Source organism: Notolepis coatsorum (genome assembly GCF_963971535.1).
Source record: "Notolepis coatsorum genome assembly, chromosome: 10".
NCBI lineage: Eukaryota > Metazoa > Chordata > Actinopteri > Aulopiformes > Paralepididae > Notolepis > Notolepis coatsorum.
Genome location: NC_140174.1, coordinates 49,090,064 through 49,112,084, shown reverse-complemented (window position 1 = coordinate 49,112,084; position 22,021 = coordinate 49,090,064). Strand labels below are relative to the sequence as shown.

General features: G+C 42.5%; 1 protein-coding gene across 2 annotated transcripts in view; it reads left to right on the top strand.

Moving 5' to 3' along the window:
- LOC311235974 (myosin phosphatase Rho interacting protein) overlaps positions 1-22,021 on the top strand; it is a 106,625-nt gene that overhangs the window by 18,664 nt on the left and 65,940 nt on the right. For both annotated transcript variants that reach the window (XM_084323521.1, XM_084323522.1), the window contains exons 2-3: positions 14,475-14,552; positions 15,265-15,330. In XM_084323521.1, coding sequence (XP_084179647.1) covers positions 14,475-14,552; positions 15,265-15,330 — 144 coding nt within the window. The remainder of the gene's footprint in view (positions 1-14,474; positions 14,553-15,264; positions 15,331-22,021) is intronic.

Below are 22,021 nucleotides of genomic sequence, written 5' to 3'. Positions count from 1 at the left end.
AAGTGGGAATGAATAAATGTCCACAATTTAATAAGATATAACAGTCCATTTAATAGGGCTGTCTTAAATACTTCGAAGCTTCGTTCGATGGGCATGGGATTCGAATATGAAAATAAAATTCGATTATAAAAAAAAAACCGATATATATATATATATATTTTTTTTTGCTAAATCAACTCCGCCTCTCTTTGTTAACTACAACAAGCAATGCTGTTTGTTAATTAAGATGAGGTTGGACTCGGCACTGACAGATTTGTGTTCATTGTGCTGCTTTTATAAAGCCTCAAATGACGGCTTACAATATTTCATGAAAGCAAAGTGTTTTGTTTGTCTAAGATTTAAAAAGGTTTAAACTTTACAGCACTGACAAAGTTGAACAAAGTGCTGTACAAGTCCCACAACATGAAAAAAAGAGAAAAAAGAAATAAATCTTTTTTATACAGTTGATTCCATTTTTATTGCTCAATTCCGAGATTCCGTGAATGCGGATTTCATATGGCTCTAGATACTGCTCTGCTCTGAATTTAGGGCTTATTGCGGAATTTCTTAGCTTCTTGACGACATTAACACTGAAGCAGCGAGACGGCAGACGCTTGGACACCGCTGTGTTGTGTGTAACACGCAGCGGTCCCCGCCTCCCCGGTCACACCACATCCGATTTACGATTTTAATCGATTTCTTTCTCTTAAAAACTAGAAACGCCAAGGAAATCATTCAAATAAGCTTTGTTTTTAAAAATTATCAAACCAAGATGAATTTCCCAATTGGGATTGAAGTGCAAACCTAACTTTCACCAATCTTCACTTAAAAAAAAAGTATATATAAAAGGTTACTCTTGATCAAACAAAGATCAATGTCCCTATTGGGATTAATAGTGCAATAACTTGCTTTTTCACCAAACTTCACCTAAAAAAAATAAAAGGTGCCTCTTGATCATCAAACAAGAATGAATTTCCCTATTGGGATTAATAAAGTGCAAATCTAACTTTCACCAAACATCACTTTTTGTAAAATAAAAGGCGACTCTTTAAAAAAAAATCGGTTTTCATAAAAAAAAAAAAAAATGTAGGCCTATAGTCCTAAATCATGAATTTGAATGAATCGATACAATCGATTAATCGCCCAGCCCTAGGTTATGGTTAGAAAGAAGTTATGTTAGGGTTAAGGTTAGAATAGAAAGAAGAGATGTTATGGTTAGGTGAGAAAGAAGTGATGTTAGGGTTAAGGTTAGAAAGAAGTGATGTTAGGGTTAAGGTTAGAAAGAAGTGATGTTAAGGTTAGAAATAAGAGATGTTATGGTTAGGTGAGAAAGAAGTGATGTTAGGGTTAAGGTTAGAAAGAAGTGATGTTAAGGTTAGAAAGAAGTGATGTTAGTAGGTTAGGTTAGGGTCAGACCACCATGTGGTGGTGGTTGAGGCTGGGGTAATGGTCTAGTAAATCCAATATCAATCAGTCCTCTCTCCAGGCCCTTCTATCTCCACAGCTCGCTATCGCTGCACAGGCCACGGCAGCTCCCCCTTTGTGTCTCTCTCTCTCCCCCTTTGTGTCTCTCTCTCCCCCTTTGATTGTCTTTTTTTGTCCCTTTGTCCCTCGGGCTCAGGGTGTGCTGCCGGGAGCATCTGAACTAGCTAAGCGATATAATTTGTCATCCTCTCTGCCAAATTACCAGAGTGATTTGATTTATCTGGGTCATGATGACACGTAGCTTTCCCCCCCGATCACTTTAAAAAGGGCTTCTTATCCCGATCCATCCAACCGTCTCCATAGGCAGGTCTATGCAGGCTAGAACACGATGCATATAGATTTATGACTTGACGTGTAATGACAGGGAGCAGCCGGCAACAAGGCCAACGTTGGGTGTTGCTGCAGTGCAGACTAATAAACACCTTTTTAACTCCAGGTGAGATACTTACTAGGGATGCCCCGATCGATCGGCCAGCGATCGGTATCGGCCGATATTCAGTATAAATATGAGATTGGTGAATTCCGATAATGCTTTATTTTCGCCGATCGTGAAAACCGATCGAAAAACATGATCCAATTCTCAGCGGAGATCTCACTCGCTGACTTCTCTCTCAAGCACACAGCTGCTGCTGCTGCTGCAGTGCACTGCCCCTCCTCCTCCTCCTCCCCCTCCTCCTCCTCCCCCTGCCCCTCCCAGACTCATGTCAACAGAGCTCCGGCAATAGTCCTCCGTGAGACCTACGTGAACTAACGTTAGCTACCTAGCTAACGTTACTGTTTAAACAAAACTACACAGTCAACAATTCACTTTATTTTAATACATGATGCATTGTCTAACGTCATCTAGCCGGCTAGCAGTAGCTACAGATAGCTCCTGATATGAATGTCTTATAACATAATTGACATATTTATTCGTTTTTGCAGCTGAACATTGGCTAATTAGCTATCATGCTTCATAACAACACTGCGAAGATGGCAATGCTGAATGTCATTTGACCAAAGCAGAGTATACACCAGCGTTTCCGTTAGCCGGTAATTACCGGTATTTGACTGGCAAAATCTGTTGAAGTCCGACATATTTAATCTCTCCGGTCATAGTGTCCGGTGAAAATAGTTCCCTCTGGGCACAGTTTGATTATTTGAATTGTATTTGGATGGGCTGGAGTTGGGTGGCCTATGCGATGAACGAAACAATCATTGAGTTTGTTGTCGTTGCTTCGCTCAGCGAGAGCTTGCTGCTGGATTTGCGGAAGGCATGCAGCTGCAGACCCACAGAACCCACCAGCTTTGCTGGCACAGTGCGGTCCCCAGACCTGGAAAGCTGCTCTGCGGGTCTGCAGCTGGATGCTTCTTGCAAACTAACTGCGGCCGGCTCGCGCTGATAACAGCTTTCATTGTTGGACCGGCTGCTTGGTGGAGCAACGATGAAACGAATGTAATGAATCGTTCGTCGCATGGGCTATTTAATTTTGGCCTGTTTTGGTACGGTTCGGGTGGTCAAGTTGTGCTTGGAGGGAGTTGTTTTCACCGGACATTATGACCAGCACCAAGTCGTTGGGAAGTGGAGATATACATCACGCAAACCCACGATAATGTTGCCGCCTCTCTCTGCAAAATTTCTCAGTTCTTCGCTTGATATAATTAATACAAATGTCCAATATAACGGAATTCGTTAGCTCATAAAAATGTGATTATAACAGACTGCTGTTTAGTGTCGGACCGACTGCCCACATACGCGGTCTATTTTATTTCAAGTCAGCAGCAGCACGGAGTATCGAGGGACTTATTTTATTTGGAATATATTAATGACTATACGCAAAAGTAGCCTCGTTTTAAGTAATAATATTATAAATCTACATGCCTTGAGGATGACATTCTTTATATAGCCTATATCAATTGTTTTAAAGCTCAATAAACTATGACCGGAATTAATCTCATTTGTCCGGTAGATTGAAATCTTGCAGGTCACGGAGACCGGCAACAATTTTTTCTAACGGAAACCCTGGTATACACATTACACACAGACGGTGGAGCTGTTTGCAGATACCGAGCATTTTGACTTGTTGCGTGGTGGCGATGTCTTGCAGATAATACAACTACAAGTATAATTATATAATATATATATTTTATAAAAAAAAAATTAAAAAGAAAGAATATATATATTTTTTTTAATTTATAAAACCAAAAACGATCGGTATCGGCTGATATGGCTCATAGATGATGATCGGTGATCGGTACCGGTGGCAAAAAACGTGATCGGGGCATCCCTAATACTTACCTTAACACATTGTCCACCAAGAACGGCGTAAATCGTTATTGCCTGTCATGCGTTGAACGCCAACAACGGCGTATCACGTGTTTGGGATTAACATTTAATTTTTTCGCCATGGCATTCATAATTCATCCAGCCTCCCTCCGGATCGCAGCCGGACCCTGTTCTGATATTGCAACGCCTCAATACCGCCGCCTGGTGGATGGTCGAGCGAGTTACACTCGCGCCAAACCGGAAGTGGCGATCGGTGCATCGAGGAAATTCCTCCGCCAGAGATATATTGTGGCGTAGATCAATATACACACTCGAGTGCATTTGGATCGCTTTCGAAACGCAATAATCGATATGATTTCGGCGTTTATTGCGTCATACAAACCGGAAATGGATCTAGCAGATCGACGTCAAATAATTGGGAACGGGAAGAGGGAAGAGGGAATCGGCGAACGGTAAGAGGAAAATAACGTTACTTTCAGCTTGATTGTCCATTTCTTTGTTTGCAATCAGTCTGATCAATATATCAACCCATACTAAATAAAGCCGTTACTGACGATCAAGGAATTATAAACGACCCCCCCTTTCCTTCACGTATGATGAAGCATAATGTATACCGATCATATACATTTGAATTTTTAATATAGCGTGTATAGGAAAGAAACGCCAATCGATAATCTATCATATGCTTCAGGGCCTATAACTAGCGTTTTTGGAATTACAGCAGAAAAGCTTAAAACATACTTATATTCTCGACGGTACTAACACAACAATGTATGAATGAAAAAATATAACGTTCCCACATCCGAAACGATGGATACCCGATGTTGAATGGGCCATAGTAATGCAGATATAGCTATAATATTTAAAAAGTTATAGCCCTGCAAAGAAGGTAAACATCTCCATAGGCTTACAGCGGTGGCAGAGAGGGCATAATGATGGGCACAATGCAATGTGTTAAGAATGGTGGAAGTCGGGGGGTGTAAACGATTCAATCCAACCCAAGATTCGATTCCAATTTATGCAACGCTTCAGTCTGCAGTATCATCAAAAAGTCTTGACCGCAGTTCAACTCAAGTTAGTTTTCGATACTTTTAAAAAGTTTTAATAGGAATACAAATGTAAGGGTAATGTCATCAAAAGTTTACATCAAATGAATTTATATGTGCACAATCACATTGATTAGATTAGATTCAAATTAATTCATTATACAGCACAGTACAACCTAAATAAAGTTTGGCATCCAACCAGAGTGCAAATGTAACAGTACAAGTGCAATAGTAATATACAATGTACAGGTGATTTAAACTGGGTATAAAATATGGGTGTAGTGCTATGCTAATCAGATGTATGTACAGAGTTGTAATACCAATATGTACAGTGATTAGGGATGGGTACCTTTCACATTTGAACCGATACCGGTACCTGTGAATCGATACCGGTACCCAACGGTACCTTTTTTCGGTACTTTAGTGTCAAGAAATTTTATTTACCTACCTCAGTCGTAAAAAAAAAATCCAAACTTCAAATAACTACAATTTCGACAGTTTTCGGCTTGTCATTGCTCCGACTGCTTTGTTGTTGAATCAAGTCAAATCCTAGGTAAGCATATATTGTGCGTGTGAACGTTGACATGAAAAGAAAAAAGTAAAAAAAAAAAAGTAAAAAGAAATAATTAATAATAATAATAAAAAAAAAAAACGGTTTTCCACTTGATTCGATACTCGGTAGTACCGACGTGTTTCAGTTCGGTACCTCAAAAGTACCGAATTCGGTACCCATCCCTAACAGTGATACAGGTATATCACTGTAGGCCAGCAATGTAACTAGTAAGAGTAGGTAAGTGATATGTTCGGGCTGGGCGATATGGCCTAAATATGATATCACGATATTTTCTGACCTTTCGGCGATACACGATACGCATCACGATGTTTTTCTATTTTTCCCCAAACAATTCATTATGAGGCTTACCAAGACAGTATTTGAGTTTGCAAGCTAACATTAAAGACAAAATAAAATACCCATGCATTTAGCATTTTTATATTAGATTTAGATTATTGGATTATTAGATTATATATTGCATATATTTAGCAATGATATATTATATGATTTAGATATGAAATATGATGAATTGAAAATGGGGGACCCTGATGTAAACAAGACGAAAGTCTTTCTCTGGTCTGCATCCTCCAGTCCACTGTTGACTGTTGTTGTATTGAGCTGTACTGTATTGTACCCATGCTGCAATCTGTTAATAACGTTTTCATTCATTCAGACGGCAAACAGAATCATTTTGATTGACAGTCGCGTCTGCCAATTACGTCACACCGCTTGCACCCGCCCTGCTGTTCTTAGCACCAATCGGCAAGCGCGTATTCATTTTTTACTTCCGCCATTGGAGAGCTCAATGACAACAACAATGGCAGCGGTAGCTCGCCGTGGCCGACGTTTAGCTTTTAGCTCCGCAGAATGACTAAACGACTGGAGGCATAATGATTTTACTGCAACGGATGTTATAATAAAAGCCTTTCCATACATCTGTCTGATTGAAAACTTTATTAACAGACCGCAGAATGGGCACAACTGAGTCAGCATGGGCTGAGATATGAACGACTAATGCTTGCTATATCTAGGTCGACCTCGGACGTTGCTATGTAAATACGCTGATGTTATTGAAAGTGTAACTATATAACGTTAATGCCACAAAACGAATGCCTTTGTTATCATAAGTAGTAACTTTTGATGCAGTAGTGTGTGTGTGGGGCGGCGCTGTTCAAAAGTGTCAACGTGTGGACCAGATTGACGCGACACAAGCCTCTTGGGCAAAACATCACGATATCCACGATACGTTTAAAAAGTGTATCGTTAATGAACTGTACCCGATATTTATATAATATCGTCATATCGCCCAGCCCTATGTTCAGATATAGATATAGTAGATACTATAGTAAATTGCTGTGCGGTTGGATTTCCATGCTTGTGGACCTTTTCAATGGCATCTTCGGTTGCTATATAATTACATTATTGTTCCAGTTGAGCATCTGGTCCACGGCATGCATCAGCTGATAAACTTACATCCTGAAGTTCAGTATCTTAGCACAGGGTTCCTGCAGGGTCTTAAGAAGTCTTACATTTACAATTTAGGCCTTAAAACGTCTTTAAAAGGTCTTAAATATGTATTGGATTAGGAAGTTATTTCTATGTTGTGATAACATCTCTGTATCTCGTTTAAATGTGTTTGGGGTAAATGTCCAGACTGCAAAGTAAGCAGTACGGTAATAGCCTATTAAACTATTTGTATTGAATGACTTCTTTCATAGTAATTTTCCTTCATACTTCCCTTGAAATTTCAAGTCTTAAATTGAATTTAGTGAAAGTGAAACCTGCAGGAACCATGTTAGCAAACCGTTAGAAGCTCACTGCACAGTATGTTTGTTGTCCCTCCTAACTTAGGTCGCTTTCACACAGTTCGGTAGACTCTGTGCATTGGGGGGGGGGGGGTGGACTCGCAATATTGTTGATTTTTTTTATTTGGCTCGGTTAGTTTTCGCGCTGCACTTTGTCAAGTGCACGGAACATTGTAAACAAATGTCACACTGTTGAAACGATCACTCGTCTGTTGGACAGAATATCCGAGTGAAACTCAGAGGGACGTCTCATTTACATTTATGTGGGCAATTCAGCCAATGTTTACTCCGCACACTGCCAGGATGTGCAGGAATAATTATGAAGAGGATAAACTGGTTTCTCAATCTAATCTGGCAATGCATTTCTGTCACTATACAACTTAATTAGAAACTTTTTTGGTAAACAGGAGATTATATATGTGGACAAAGACATCTCAAACTCGTGTTCGCCGGACTTGGAAACATCTTTCTATCCTATGTCGTCCGTTTCACCTCCCGAGGGAGTTCACAGCAGTCGTCATGACTGCCGTGTATATTCCCCCACACGCGAATACGGGCAAAGCGCTGGGCGAACTACACGATCATCTCAACAGACACCAGATCAAACACCCAGACGCAGCGATGGTAGTGGCCGGCGATTTCAACCAGGCCAACCTGAAGAAAGTGATGCCGTCCTTTTTTCAGCACATCGCTTGCTCCACCAGAGGGAAGAACACACTCGACCACTTCTATTCCCCGTTCAAAGCGGGTTACAAGGCAGTAGCCGCTCCGCCATTAACGGGGTCCACAAGCTCGAGCGATCATGACTCCATCTTGCTATTTCCGGCATATCAACAGAGATCACGTGACGCCGTCGTGTCACGTGAGACAAAGAAGTGGACCGACGAATCAGAGGCCACGCTCAAGGACGTGCTTGCAGACACGGATTGGGATATGTTCATAGGAAGCGCCAGTGACGTCAGTGAACTAGCAGACATAGTGGTGTGCTACATAACAACAATAGCTGATGGTATTGTCCTCAGGAAAACGGTGCGGATTTTCCCAAACCAGAAACCGTGGGTGGATAGCACTATTAGAGCAGCTCTGAACTCTCGTACCACCGCCTACAACCTAGGTAGAGAGTCAGGAAACATGGAGGAGTATAAGGCTTCAGTCTATACTCTACGCAAAGCTGTCAAACTTGCTAAGAGGACATATGCTGACAAACTGGAGACACAAATGGCACAAAACGACACAAGAGGATTATGGCAGGGACTGAAGACAATAACTGACTATAAAGTCAGCGCCCCCTCAATGGGGAGCGACGACGCCTCCCTCGCGGACAAGCTCAACACCTTCTACGCTCGGTTTGGTGTAGACAGTGGCGCTGCTGGCTCTCCGGCTAGTGACGTCACTGGCGCGCCGGCTGTTGTGGAGGGGGGGGGGCAACCGCGAGGGGGGGGGGACGCTCTCTCGTTGTCGGAACACAGTGTGAGAAGAGCATTTATGCAGGTGAACACCAGGAAGGCTGCTGGCCCAGATGGCATAACAGGACGTATACTCAAGACCTGTGCCAACCAGCTGGCCCCTGTGTTCACCGCCATATTTAATCAATCACTGGCGGAGTCAGTGGTCCCTGCCTGCTTCAAGATATCTACCATCATCCCTGTGCCGAAGAAACCCTCCCCAGCATGTCCAAATGACTACAGACCGGTGGCACTCACCTCTGTGGTCATGAAATGTTTCGAGAGGCTGGTCAAGGACCACATTTGTGCCTCCCTCCCCAGTGATATGGACCCTATGCAATTTGCATACAGGACAAACAGGTCCACCGACGACGCGGTCTCCCAGGTACTGCACAGCACCCTCTCGCACCTTGACCATCAGAAGGGGGGCTATGTGAGACTGTTGTTCATTGACTACAGCTCAGCGTTCAACACCATAGTCCCCACCAGACTGGTGGACAAGCTGGTCGAGCTAGGTCTGAGCTCCGCCCTGAGCGCCTGGGTACTGGACTTTCTGAGCGAAAGACCCCAGGCGGTCAGGGTGGGGGGTCAGACCTCCAACACCATCACCCTGAGCATCGGGTCCCCCCAGGGCTGTGTTCTGAGCCCCCTGCTGTACTCACTCTACACACACGACTGTGTGGCCAAGTTCAGCTCCAACTCCATAGTGAAGTTCGCAGATGACACGGTGGTGGTGGGGCTGATCTCGGACAACGACGAGAAGGCCTACCGGGAGGAGGTTGAGGTACTGGAACGCTGGTGTCAGGACAACAGCCTGCTCCTGAACATTGGCAAAACCAAGGAACTGATCGTGGATTATAGGAGAGGACAGCAGGAGACACACACACCACTGATGATAAACGGGGCTACCGTGGACAGGGTGAGCAGCTTCAAGTACCTGGGGGTCCACATCTCAGAGGACCTGACATGGTCAACACACATAGACACAGTAGTAAAGAAGGCGAAACAGCGTCTCTACCACCTGAGACAGTTAAGGAAGTTCAGAGTATCGGGGAAGATACTCCAGTCCTTCTACTCAGGAGCTGTAGAGAGCATCCTGACCGGAAACATCACTGCCTGGTATGGAAACAGCACGGCACAGGACAAGAAGGCCCTACAGAAAGTGGTGCGCTCAGCCGAGTGTACCACGGGTATTGCACTACCCCCCCTGCAGGTTCTATACAACAAGAGGTGCAAATCCAGAGCCTGCAGGATAATGAAAGACCCTCACCACCCCAATAACAGCCTGTTTCAGCTGCTGAGGTCAGGCAGACGCCTGCGAACCCCAGCTACTAGGACAGAGCGGCTTAGGCTCAGCTTCTTCCCCCAGGCCATCAGAGCCATGAACAATGAACATTGAGTGCTCAGAACATTGAACTGTCCACACACAAGCACACATGAACACACACACGACACGCACACTGTGCACGCTCACACACGAGCAGCCACTTAACACTTTAACATGAGCGGGCACACACTCATGTCGCACACACGCACACTTATGGCCAAAGGAAAGGACACTTTAAATTAGAATAACAGGAACAGTGTATTGCACTACCAAAGCTAACTAGCATGTCACACATGCTCTGTAAATAACTATGTACAGATACCGAGATGTCACTCCATGTTACCTGCTACCTGTTACTGCACAATGTTGTTTCTTCTTTTGATTCTATTATATGTACCACTGTATTGCACATCGTTGCGGGCAAGACCACCCGCATTTCATTGTATACCTGTATGCCGTGACAATTAAAACTCTTGACTTGACTTGACTTGACATGTGGACATGTCTCTTAACACTATGACGACCGGCGGGGCCCGGCGATTTAGGCCTCAGAGGACAGCAGAAAGTAAACAAACCGATGTACTTTCTAAGAGCTTTATATATCATTTATAGTATTGCTATCTGTCCATTCTCTTTTTTTTTTTTACTTTCTTTTATTTTGTGTCATAATGAACATCACATTGCATTAATCATACAGTATAATATACTTGATTCACATAGTCAATGACATTTGTTACTCAGGCTCTTCCCTCTTATTCAATTTGTTTTCAAAGTATTCAGCGTAATCAAAATAAGATGTATAATCCGAGTACGCCTCTTAAACAACCCAGTGGGGAGGGATTTTTACAATATATATATATTTTTTTGGATTTTTTGTAGGATAAGAAACGAAAAAATAAATAGAAAAATAAATTTAGCAAAAGGAAAAAAAATAATTTAACAGAAAAAAAAAGAACAACAAAAAAAGAAAAAAAAGAGAGAGAGGGCGTCAGGAGGGTCAAACTCATGCTAGTGTATCTCCAGGTACAAGGTTACAAGTGACCATCTCTGCATAAACATATCTTTTTTCAGTTGCAATTGTGCAGTAATTTCTTCCATTGTATACATCTGTCTCAGTCTCTTGGTCCATTGTTTGATTGTCGGTGGTTGATTTTGTAGCCATGCCATAGTTATCATTTTCCTTGCTATTAACAGTATCACTCTCAAGATGTATAACGTATCTCCATAGTATGTGCCTTTCGGTATACATCCCAAGATATAGTACGATGGATTCAGAGGTAAGTCAAGATCTAGAATGGTTTTAATCTCATTTTTGATATTCACCCAAAATGTCTGCACCCTTGGACAGTCCCAGAAAATATGTGTATCTCCGATCATTCCACATCCTCTCCAGCATAGTGGTGAGGACCCACCAGCAAATCCGGAGAGAACTTGAGGAGTCCTAAAGTACCTGACCTTGACCTTCCAGTCAAACTCCTTCCACATTGGGCTATTTGTGATTTTATGATTGCTTGAATGGCTGTCCTCCCATATCTGCTTTCTTTCCATCAAGTTTTTTTCTATTGTGTTAATAAAGTACCGCTCCACATTTGTTGGTGGTCTCTTAATTGCTTCCCACTCACTGTGAGTCATTACATAGTGTCTTATTTGAAAGTATCTAAACATGTCTTTCGAAGGTAGATCAAAACATTGCTGTAGCTGTGCAAACGATTTAAAACAGTCTCCTTCCATTAATTGATTGATAGTAACCAGGCCCAAATCCGCCCATTTTTTAAAACCCCCATCCTCCATAGCTGGCCGGAATTCTGTATTGTCTGCTATTGGCATGGCCCTAGATATTGATCGTGGACCTCCCCCCTTTTTCCTTACACTTTCCCATACCTTTAATGTATTTGTAATCCATTTGTTACCAATCTTAATTTTTTTCCAGTATGCTTTCCCCAGGAATATTATGGATCTGAGAGGGGTCTTTGGAATTGAGTTTTGCTCAATCTGTACCCATCCTGAATCTAGGTCCTTTTGTATCCAATGCACAAGTATGCGTAATTGAGCTGCCCAGTAGTAGTTTCTTAGGTTTTATCTGTCCATTCTCATTGTCACTTGAGTGCATAAACCGTGCCTTCATAATGGCTTAAAGAAAATAAAAATCCATCGGTTGGTTGTCATTTTCTCTGCCAAAGCGCACGTGAGCGCATTTTCTTTTTATGTTCTGGCAACATATTTTGGCTAAATATGCCTCGTTTTATAAATGTGTATACACAGAAACAATTCCATTGCTTTTGTTGATAATATTCATTCATTTAATTGATAACATAGTGCTGTAATAAAATGTTCTAAACAACATGCTTTTATTTTGATATTCCTTATCTCCACATGAAATTACGCGATACATTAACACATTGGTCGCCAAGAACGACTTACGCTGTTTTTGCCCGCCATGCGTTGAACGCTAACAACGGCGTAAATCGTTTTTGGGATCAATATTAAATTTTTTCGCCATGGCATTCATAATTCATCCAGTCTCTCTCCGGACTGCAGCGGCACCCTGTATGAGATTGCAACGCCTCAATACCGCCGCCTGTGGATGGTCGGGCGAGTTACACTCTCGCCAAAACCGGAGTGGCGCTGGTGCATCGAGGAAATCCCTCCGGCATTTGGATCGCTTTCTAAACTCAATAATCAATATGATTTCGGCGTTTATTGTGCCATACAAACCGGAAATGGATCTAGGAGATCACCGTCAAATAATTGGGATCTTTTTCCTCCAGTCTCATCGGCGAACGGTAAGAGGACACTAACGTTATTTTCAGCCCGATTGTTTATTCATTTCACTGCAAACCATCTGATCAACATATCAACCCATAATAAATAAAGCCGTTACTGACGATCAAGGAATTATAAACGACCCCCCCTTTCCTTCACGCATGATGAAGCATAATGTATACCGATCATATACATTTGAATTTTTTAATATAGCGTGTATAGGAAAGAAACGCCAATCGATAATCTATCATATGCGTCAGGGCCTATAACTCTCGTTTTTGGAATTACAGCAGAAAACCTTAAAAACATACTTATATTCTAGACGGTATTAACAAAAATATAACGTTCCCACATCCTGAACGATAGATAATCGATGTTGAATGAGCCATAGTAATGTCAATATAGCAATACAATTTAAAAAGTTATAGCCCTGCAAAGAAGGTAAACATCTCCATAGGCTTTCAACGGTGGCAGACTGGGTACAATGATGGGCACAACCCCCGGCGCCCAATGTGTTAAGTGTGGGGCCGCAAAAGAAATCCTAAATAAAATGGGATTGTGGTATAAAAAAGTTTGAGAACCCCTGGTCTAGGCTATTGTCACCTGAATTACGCATGCTATGTATTTGTTTAATATCACATTATTTGGCTATTTTGTGAAAAAATAACATTATGATGATGACAAATCACACATTTGGAAATATGCGGCAAATTTCAACAAACAGTTGGCAGTATTAAATGTGCAGATTTCGGATATTCCTGCTTTTGGTCCGGTTCGCTTTCAGACCTCAAATGTACCGCTCCAGGGTTCACTCGGAAGCAAACCGAGACCCGTGTTTTCAGACGGACCAGAGTTCGGTTGTTTGGTTCGCGCCAGAGTTCGAATGAGCTTTCACACCACCCCAAATCAACTGGACTAACTGATTAAACTAACCAGGGTTAGATTAAAACGTACCAACGAGATCGGGTGTAACAGCGCCCTTACTGTCACAAATCAACATCCGCTGTGTGGTGCGTCTTCCTAAAGTACACGGCAGTAAATGATACAACTGGACACTTGGCTCCAAACACTCATTCCCTCCGTACACTATCCTACCATAATGGAAGTTTCCAGGAACCTGTTTTGAAACACTGAAACGATCTAGGCCAAAAGGCACGATGCATCAAACAGTCGTAGCGTGGATCAGTAGGACTAGGAACAGACGGGAAGAGAGGCTCGCTAATGTTTAACACTCAAAGCAGAGACAGACACTCTCACACCATTAACGGAGAGCAAAGATCAGCCATTTTAAAGGGCCCTACTCCCTGTGGGAGAGGCCTCCATGTTTCAGAAGTTTCCACGTCTTTTTGAACTTGGCTTCTGTTTTCATTGGATACACCACAGTAGTCCGTGGGTTTAAACCAAGTCCAGAAGGTGAGTCGCCGGGCCTTTAATGGCGTTGTTTGTTAGTTTGTGAGTTTTTCTGACTGATGGGCGGCCAGTCAGGGTCGGTCTCGCTCTGTGTCTCGCTCTCTGTCTCTCGTCTGTTGTGAGGGAGCGGGGAGGGAGAGGCACTCGACCGTGTCGTCATACCGACTTGATTATTGCCAAGACGCTCACTAACTGGTTTTGTATGGTTGCAAAATGCCCTGCGAGACAGGAGGCAACATCTGGGCCCCAAACAGTCTCTCTCTCTCTGTCTCTCGCTCTCATGCTCTCTCTCTCTCCCCTCCCAGCCCCACCGCCATCCCCCCTCTTGCACACACTTTAATGATTTGCCTAAATTGCTCTCTTTTTTTTCCTCTCTCTCTTGCTCTCTTTTACAGGCTAAACCTATTTATGGCGGATGGCTGTGCTTGGCCCCTGAGGGAACTGACTTTGACAATCCTATGCAGAGATCCCGGGTAAGAGCGTGCATGTGTGTGCAGTGTATCTATGTAGGGGGGATGGGTGGGGGTGTTTGTGCTCTTGGTTTGACTTTACGGCCCCAGGAAATTTACTGTAGTGGCTTGCTACATAAGCTCCATTCCTCATCAGTGTGAGATGGAAGAAAATTATAGGTGAACTTCCATTGAAGAGAAGTAGTTTGGGGTGTCTTGATGTAAATCACAACGTCTAGAGGGACTTTCTCCACTATTTCTATATATAACACGATATCTGCTTAGGTACGGAAAATCTAAAGTTGAATACTCCAGTTGATGTTCATATTAGACTGCAGGGTAATGGGATGTGTGATCAAAGGGAAACTTTACTTTTCTTTTTTGGGAGAAATCTGACTTAAAGGGGCCCTATTATGCTTTTGGGTTTTTTTCATCTTCTTTTAGTGTGTTATACAGTATAGCTGGAGGTGCGTGTAGAATGTCAAAAGTCTACGCCAAAGGGAGTTATTCTCTCCGACAGAAAACACTGCTCCTGAACTGCCTGCAACTGGGTGAACTTATACCTAAGAGAAATGGGGGTCCAACAGCCAATCCTGATCCCAAAATAAAATAGTCCTACTTTCTGTGTTTGGTTAGCCCCCCCCTTGTAGAGTAACCTATCTAGGCGGTTGTAAGCTCTTGTTTAGGGTACTTTGTTATCCTGCTTTGGACTAACCCGGTTTCCCCTTCTTGACAGAAATGGCAACGGAGATTCTTTGTGTTGTACGAGCACGGCTGCCTACGCTTTGCCCTGGACGAATCGGTAAGAGTGGTCTGTCTGCCTGTCTGTCTGTCTGTCTGTCTGTCTGTCTGTCTGTCTGTCTGTCTGTCTGCCCTCAGTATTCATCTTTGAGCTCAGAACTAGATGGCGGTAAGGAAGATACAGAAGAGAAGGTATTGGTGGGTTCCAGAGACGGGGGGGGGGGGTCTTAACCACGACACCATCTCTGGACTTTATTCTTTAGGGACCGAGCGGTTAACTTTATAGGCACCTTATCGGGTCTACCAGAGAAGGCAGTGACTGTGCCCCAGGCTTATCTCAAAGGAAACAATGTAGAGCCATACAGTTGGTAAGAGTTAAAAATGTGCCACCTCCCCAGTAACCTTGCCACTCGAAAAACACCCACATCAGTTCATAGACGGGTAAACAGAACAGCCGGAGATAAGCGTGGTGAGATGGAACTGAGAGGGTCTGAGAAAGAGGTCACGATGTCGACTCCCGGTGCTCATACTAAGCCTGTGTTTGTGCTTCGGTGGCAGTGTCACTGGGGAATGCGACACGGGTGACCAAACCCACACTAGTCGATGGGACTGCAGATTAGAATGCTTGTGTATAAACATGGAGGCCCACACACCGCCAGCCAGCCTGCTCGTCTGTTAGCCCGCTAGAGAACCTGGGAACCTAAAGCCACGTGGTTTAGGTTGGGAGATGGTGTTTGGGAGTGACATTATTTAAATAACTTTAGTTAAGCTATACTTTATTAATCCCTGTGAGGAAGTTATTCTCTGCATTTGACACATCCTGACCACTGAGGTGTCTGTGGGAAACCACAGAGAGGCACCACGGGACCCACTCCAGTTGTAATGCCAGTACCTTGGTCAAGCTTGCATGTGTTTTGGTGTGGGAGGAAACCAGAGTACCCAGAGGAAACCCACATAAACACAGCGAGAACATGCAAACTCCATACAGAAAGGCCCCCCCCTGTTGGGTTTGAACCCAGGACCTTCTTGCGGTGGGGCGACAGTGCTAACCAATGCGCCTCCGTGCTGCCCAGAATAGAGTCAGAATCAGAAACATTCGTTATAAGTAGAGGACAGGAATTTGTCTGCGACAATTGTTCAACAACTTACAAGTTTCACTGTATGACAGACACACATACAGGGCTGTACGCTAAGCTTTTTCACTAGGGGCACACTTGCCCCTAAATGAGAAATTTAGGGGCAAACAATTTTTTTTTAGGGGTCATATTTTTAAATAACAATTTTACCATTATTTATATCGATTGTTTTTGATTAAAAAAAAGAAAAAAAATTATTTTATATAAATATTTTTTTAATAAAATATATATATTATATAATCATACTTGTAGTTGTATTATCTGCGAGACATCGCCACCACGCAACAAGTCAAAATGCTCGCTATATGCAACCAGCTCCACTGTCTGTGTGTACTCGAGTAGCCTCCAGCTACGGCCAGGATTCTCCGGAGCTGCAGCTAGACCCTATACTGTAGCCTCCAGCTACGGCCAGGATTCTCCGGCGCTGCAGCTGGACCCTATTGACTATATTCAGCGTGCCCTCAGCTCGAATACGCATCGACTCAGTGTTATAAGACATTGATATCAGGAGCTATCTGTAGCTATTTAGTTTAATGGGACGTTTCGTTTTGAACAGTGAGCTTAACGCGAGCTATCATGCACTACTAGACTTGCTGGAGCATTTGTTGATATCCGGCTGGCAGGCTCACCGAGGTCCCAGTGTCCCACTAGAGACTAGTGTTTACAACAGCCACGGGTGCGGGAGGGAGGAGGAGCAGCAGACGCCGCAGCTCTCTCCGTGTGTCTGAGTTCAGTTCAGTTCGGCTCACTATAGGAGGTCGAACGCGTCGAAAATATGAAGCAATACTAACTTTACTTTTCTTCATAGCTAAATCAGACAGTCAGCCAGTCTATCAGAGTGAGTGCTCAGTCGATTGTTCCCGCTGATCATACCTGCTGAGTGCTCACTGCTCAGCTCGCGTGAGTGACGTCATCGCGTCATCACACGCCTTGGATAATTTAGGAGTGAAATGCGAATGCAAGGCTTGAAAGCACTACTCGCAAGCCCGCCCCCAGATAATATTTACCAATCGCAACGGCCAATTAAAGGGGCAATTTGCGATCATCTCGTCGCAGTGTACAGCCCTGACATAGTACAATGACAACAACACAACTCGCATACATGCAGTGCACAGTCAGGGACATCAACAACAACAACAACAAACAGCAACTATACAGTACGTATCACTCACCAAGTACTTTACACCACAGGACCGTGCTACAATACCAAGTGTCAAGTGTCAAGTGTTCCTTTATTTATCCCCTTGGGGAAATGCAGGCGTCATAGCATGGGGAGGAGGTACAGGCAGGAAAAAAAAGATAGTAATATAAAAAAATATATATCATATACAATTATGATATATAAATAATAATGTAATTTTTTTAATATAAAATAATAATGGAACATAATTATAATAATGATAATAATAATAGAATACACTAGCATCTACACAATATTAGCCTGATTCCACCGCAGCCCCCCCCCCCCCCCTCACACCAGCTCTTGATATGAAAGAGAAGGACTTATGAAAGCATCCCTATTCTCACAGGCCGGTACAGTCGAAAGAAACGGAGATGAGAAGCTTTCTGAGAACTCGCCCACTCTGCCCCCGTGGGGGTGGGGAGCCATTTGGTTGATGATGCAAGTGGAGATCTTTGAAGTCATAATGGCTCCGTCTCCCTGTGCTGACAGTCTGACACTGATGTGCATGTGATGACAAAGAGAGGAAATCCTGTGTGTTTGTGTGCGTCTCTTTGTGTTTTTTCCACTGCGTAATCTCTTTCCAGTGATACCCGTGCGTGCGTGCGTGTGTGTGTGTACAACTGCGTTTTCCTCTCATTGTGATGGTTCTTCCAACACTTGTTGGCCTCATTGTCCTTCGGCCTTTTCATCTGGTTGGGGGAGAACACTCCGGAAGCCAAGGAAACTGGGTCAGGAAAATGGCTGTGCTGTTTAACCCACCGGACCCACAGAATATGGTCTCTCTCTCTCTCCAGCTCCCAAAACGTCGAGCTGATAGCCGCACGTTTTTATTTTCACATGTCGAAGGTGCCGTGTGTTGTGTTTACCTTGAGGCCTTAGAGCAGGCAGCGGAGTGGGGGATTTGTTTTTTTTTTCACTCTGGAGAATGTATACATCCTCCGCTCCGGAAGTCCCCTCCCCTCTCTGCGGTCCGTATACAGTGGGGAGATTTACAGGCGTGTCACCCGCCCACTCTCTTTTCAGGGTTTTCCTCTTTTGATCACATTATCTTCCTTACTGTTGCTCTTCGCCCCCCCCCCCCCCCCCCCCCCCCCCCTTGACGGATCAACCTCGCCGCCATAAGGGAGTCGTGCCAAGAAGCCTGAAGCGAAGAAGGAGAGACGCCTCTCCCTAGAGCAGAGATCCCATATGAACTAAAACCTATAGTCTTCCTTTTGATTTTTTTCCCCCAAACACACTAAAGAGATTTACAGCAGGAATACTGTAGTGATTTGCCAGGTTTATAGAATTCCAGTATTTTTTCATAAACACTGTAGACGTACTGTAATGGTTCACCATAGTATTTCTGTAGTGGAATACAGTATGGTCGTAGTCACACTGGCCAGCAGCGTAACTAGTAAGAGTAGGTAAGGGATATGTACAGTCAGATATAGATATAGTATCTACAGATATGTAAAAGGATTATGTGCAGGTATGTACAGACAGGTGGTTAGATATATATATATACGGTAAGAGAATAAATATATATATATGGTATATACAGCATTATTGTACTGTATGCTATATGCAGGTGTATAAGGAGGCATATAGGAGGATTTTATGCAGGTATATTCAGACAGATATGGATATTATATATATATATTAGGGATGGGTACCGAATCCAGTACTTTTAAGGGTATCAACCGAATCACGTCGATTCTACAGAGTACCGATTCACGTGAGATCCACCGGTGTCACATTTCGGTACAAAAAAAGTCCGATGACGTCAATGTTTCGTTTACAGAAACGAAACATATGAAGTGTGCCGCACGTTCATGTCAACGTTCACGCGCACAATACACGCTTACATAGGATTTGACTTGATTCAACAACAAAGCAGTCAGGGCAATGGCAAGCCGAAAATGCTCGCAAGTGTGGTTACACTTTACAAAGCTAGATGCAGACAACGCTTGCAGCAATATTATATATTATATATATATATATTAACGACTTGTTCTAAGTAAATAATAATGATAATAAATAATAAGAAGTTTGGACTTTTTTTTTTTTTTTTTTTTAAATACAACTGAGGTAGAAAAGGTACCGTTGGGTACCGGTATCGGTTCAAATGTGAATGGTACCCAACCCTAATATATATGCTGTAAATGTATATGAGGTTTATACAGCACTGTAATTGGTGTGTGTGACAAGACAGGAATACTATATAGCATTAAAGGGATACTCCACCCATTTAAAGGAAACAATCTTAGTGACAGACAAATGGGAGTCATTCCAGTCCATCCAAAAACCACTCACACCAGGTTTTAGGTTTAGAGTTACTAGACGCAGACATTATTAGCGTTTCCAATGCCAGTGGAAGACAATAGGGACCCAAATTATGCCTCTGAAAAATAGCATTGAAGTCCTGCTAGAGTAGTAGAGTAGAGTAAACTTTATTGTCCCCGTCTTGGGTACAGAGCTACAGTCCTTCACATAAAAAAACATCATAAAAACATGAGAAGCATTTGACACGATGCTAGACAGTCTCTTCACATAAAAACATCTTATAGGATAATCACATTTTATACATGCTATTTTTGTACATACTGAAACAATGGTAGCCCACAATCCTGTGCTACATCATTGTAACATGCAAGTAATGATGTTACCCAAACAAACTGAGTGGCTAAAACAAGAAAACACACACACGGCAGCTAGACAGAGAAATAATCATCCATCAGTTTTTCTCATAAGACCGATGCAATCAATAAATAATCACTATCACCAGCCTATATATGTTTGCCAATATATATCTGCCCAGTTCTGCTCATCAGACCGATATCTATATATGAAAAAATGGTCACCAATAGCAATATATCATGCATCCCTAGTATTGGGCACATTTCTTTATTTTTTTCTCCAAGATCTTTAGATTTTTTAAATGCCAAAAATAAATATACAAAATTATACAGTTGGATGTCAAATAGTACATAATATCAGTAAAAAAAAAATGCAGTGCAATATGAGATTTCTTTTGAAGAATGATTTGATTTTGCTAAGAGATGTTCTGATTAACAGCTCCCAGCTCTCCTCTCAGAGGACTCGCCAGATGAGACATGGCCAACCACATGACCATACTTACCATGTTAAAGCAACACTCCACCAAACAATAAATACAAATGAGTTATTATGCCCATAATCTCACACATGAGATATAAACTGCCAAACTATATTGTGCAAATGCACAACTTAACCCCTAACTGCTCCAGTGGAGTTGCTCAGTGGCCAACGGTGGCAGACTGTGGTTGTACTGGGCGGCTCCCAGGTGTGAATGAAACTGTGTGAATGTGAAGCAGGGCGTTCCTGAAAAAGAGCATCCGTGCTCAGAGAACCTACCCTGGGTAAATAAAGGTTAATAATATTATTCCAAGGAAGTAATAAGTACAAGTCAGGGAAATTATGAAAATGTAAAATTTACATCAGGGTCTTTGCTTAAGCCAGTGGTTCTCAAACCTTTTACACCAAGTACCACCTGAGAACGTAGCTGGCTCTCCAAGTACCACCATATGGCCAACGTTAAAATACAGTGAGTCTATTCAGCTATGCACAGTTCACGCAGGAGGCAAATGTATTCCTAATACCATTATTTATTGTTAACTTTTGTCAGACACAGCCACAATGTACAAAGGGGTAGCACTAGAACTAGCAAACTCTTCCACACAACTCATACAATGCAAGGGGCATTGAGAACATAATAACTAACATTCTCACATAGCAAGTGAGAAAATTAAGAACAACTGTATTTCAGCAAATGTACGTACTTAATTCTCTCTCTCACACACGGCAAGCAATTGTCCTTCATTCTCTCACACACACACACACACACGTACACACACACACACAGCATGTTGTTGTCCATTGACAACTCACATAAGCAGTTGTCAATGGAAAAAAAAAAAAAGTTAAATATTTTCAATATATCAAATGCAAAGTAAATTTTTCTGTGGGGGATTATTACAGGCTAGGCATGTGTCAATGATTAGCAACAACACAGATTTTGATGGATTTTTTGTAATGTCAGATTTAACAACAACTCTTTTCAGAAAAGTGGGAGTATTTCATTTTTTATCTGACATTACAAAAAATCTACAAATAAAAATGGTTATGATCAGGACTAGGGCTGACCTTCGAATTTTTTTTGGCAATCGAAGCTTCGGGGCCCAGCTTCGATTTTAATTCGAAGCTTCGAAGCTTCGAATTAAAAGACATTTTTATTATTATTTTTTTTTCATTTTTTTTTTATCTTATGTTGTGGGACTTGTACAGCACTTTGGTAAACTTTGTTGTTTTTAAATGTGCTCTATAAATAAAGTGGATTGGATTAATGAATTAAGTAGCCCCTTTCGTGACTGTGACGCAGCCAACACAGTGTGATTTAATTCAAGGTGGATCGC